The sequence below is a fragment of the Adelges cooleyi genome, unplaced genomic scaffold (assembly GCF_023614345.1).
Source record: "Adelges cooleyi isolate 19-005CV unplaced genomic scaffold, UGA_ACOO_1.1 ACOO_flye_CR_arks_rails_tigmint_CR_PRNA_29, whole genome shotgun sequence".
Classification (NCBI taxonomy): Eukaryota; Metazoa; Arthropoda; class Insecta; order Hemiptera; family Adelgidae; genus Adelges; species Adelges cooleyi.
In genome coordinates this window covers 179,075-181,349 of record NW_026095959.1, presented here as the reverse complement: position 1 = coordinate 181,349, position 2,275 = coordinate 179,075, and the positions used below count along the sequence as shown (strand labels likewise).

General features: G+C 46.4%; 1 protein-coding gene across 1 annotated transcript; it reads left to right on the top strand.

The window, feature by feature from the left end:
- The first annotated feature begins 1,228 nt into the window (after positions 1 to 1,228).
- On the top strand, positions 1,229 to 1,858 carry LOC126837761 (histone H1-like). Its single transcript, XM_050571709.1, has one exon. It carries the CDS (start codon positions 1,229 to 1,231, stop codon positions 1,856 to 1,858), a length of 630 nt encoding a protein of 209 aa, XP_050427666.1.
- Positions 1,859 to 2,275: the final 417 nt, after the last annotated feature.

The following is a 2,275-nucleotide window of genomic DNA, read 5'->3' as shown; positions in this document are numbered from 1 at the left end:
AGGTCCCTCTCGGCCGGACGCACGCGGCTCCGCCGGGGCTTTCGGTCGGCGGCGCCCGGGGATTACGATATTATGTTTTTTTTTTTTAAATACAATATGTAATACCTATGTGAAAACCGTTATGTTGATAATACGTTTTTATTCGACAAACGGTCCAATATTACACGCCTCGTGGCAATTACTGCAGACGATAACTTTTGGGAATGGGCCTACACATAAAGTATATGTTTATCGGGTAAAAAATGGGTTATGGAAATTTATTTCAAGACGGAATAAACCAAAACGTTATCATAAAACTTAAAAATAAAAACACCGATATTAATTTTTTGAAACGTAATCGGTTTTGTAAACGGGCTACTCGTTGTTCATACATTGTGCTGCCCGACGATCACGGGCAGTCTAGATATTAACAATACTACTATTGAGCAAACGTAATAAATCGGTCTTGGACTTTCGAAAATATATAAAATAAATTTAAACAAACGTAAGGACGTCTTGATCGCGACGGTTTACTCGTTCGAATCGGCTAACGATTTAGTTAAAATAGAGTCGAGCGTTCGGCAGTCTTATTTTTAACAGAAATCGGGGCGGCTTTAATAGCCGAATAGGTTATATATTTTTACAATGACAATTTAAACTGTTTTTACTATTTTCGGTGTAATCTTAAGTCGATTCGGTCGGTGTTGCCGCCGTCAAAATATCGCATAGAGTTTTGACGATAACTACGCGACACGTAAAACTACTAACGACCCGAATTCGACACCGCCCCCTTCGGTCTCTTCATACCGCAGACTCTTAGAGCCTACGCGATAATTTTTCAATACACGTGCAGATTGCGAATCGAAAAGATTTTTTAGTTTAACTCGAAATTAACGAGTCCTAATCGACCTCGAAAGAGGTGTATCGTCGAATAGTCGGACTGGTCGGAACGACCTCCTGCGGCACGTCGGCCGTCGATTTTAAGTGAAAACTCGACCGACCGACGGATTCGCTATAACGTTGGCTTTAAGGAGAACGAGATTTGTCGCCGTCACGTGATTTTCGAGTGGAAAAAAACGAGATAAAACGGCACGGGATCACGTCAAAACGGAAAATTCGATTCCGTAAACGTTTACTAGTCGGTACGGCGACGAGTATATAAGGACGGCGCGACGGCCAAACGCGACTTATACGCACCGTGCCCGTTCGTTTTACCCGAGTGCCGCAGTCTATTTCGAACCGCTTCGCCATGACCGACACCGCAGTCGCCGCACCAGCACCGGCCGCCTCGTCGCCGGCCCAGGCCAAGTCGCCGAAAAAGAAGTCCGCCGCTCCCAAGGCGAAGAAAGCCGCGCCGGCCCATCCTACCACGGCCGTGATGGTGATCGCGGCCGTCGAGGAACTGAAGGAGAAAAAAGGATCGTCGTTGCCGGCCATCAAGAAATACTTGGCCGCCAACTACAAAGTGGACGCCGCCAAGCTGGCGCCTTTCATCCGCAAATTCCTTAAGTCGGCCGTCGCCAGCGGCAAGCTGGTCCAGACCAAGGGCAACGGAGCGTCGGGCCATTTCAAATTGGCCGCCGAAGCCAAAAAAGAGAAGAAGGTAGCGCCGAAAAAGAAGCCGGTCGCCGAGAAAGCGGCGGTGTCCAAGGCGCCCGGAGCGGCCAAGAAGAGGAAGAGCACCGGTGCCAAGAAACCGAAATCCGGCGAGCCCGCCGCCAAGAAGGTGAAAAAGGTAGCCGCAGCGCCTAAACCCAAAGCCGCGAAACCGAAAAAGTCTCCGGCCAAGGCTAAGAAAGCGCCGGCCACCAAAACCAAGGCACCCAAGGCGAAGAAGGTGGCGGTCAAGAAGACGGCAGCGCCCAAAAAGAAGGCATAGTTTGTTAAAAACTCTCATAAATAACCCTTAAAACGGTCCTTTTCAGGACCACCAAATGATTATAATATATACAATAATTGCCCGGTAGGTAGGGTAGTCTCATACCGAATTATAGATTATAGTAGTTTCCCCGTGTAATACAAGCCACGCAGTAAGTAATAGTGATTGTGGAATGGAACGAAAAAGTTAAAACTACTACAATACGGGTAAATACGTTTGTTATTGTATATTTAGGAAAATGATGTCCTACAGATACAAACTTAGAATAAATCCGTGGTTTATCAACTGTTAGTCGGTATTACCCATAGAATACAAACAAAATAGAAATATGACAATCGTATTTAAAACAGATTGAAAGGGCAGGGGTGACGCTTTACCCGACGCCTTTAGAACGGACGAGCGGGAAAAATTAATAAT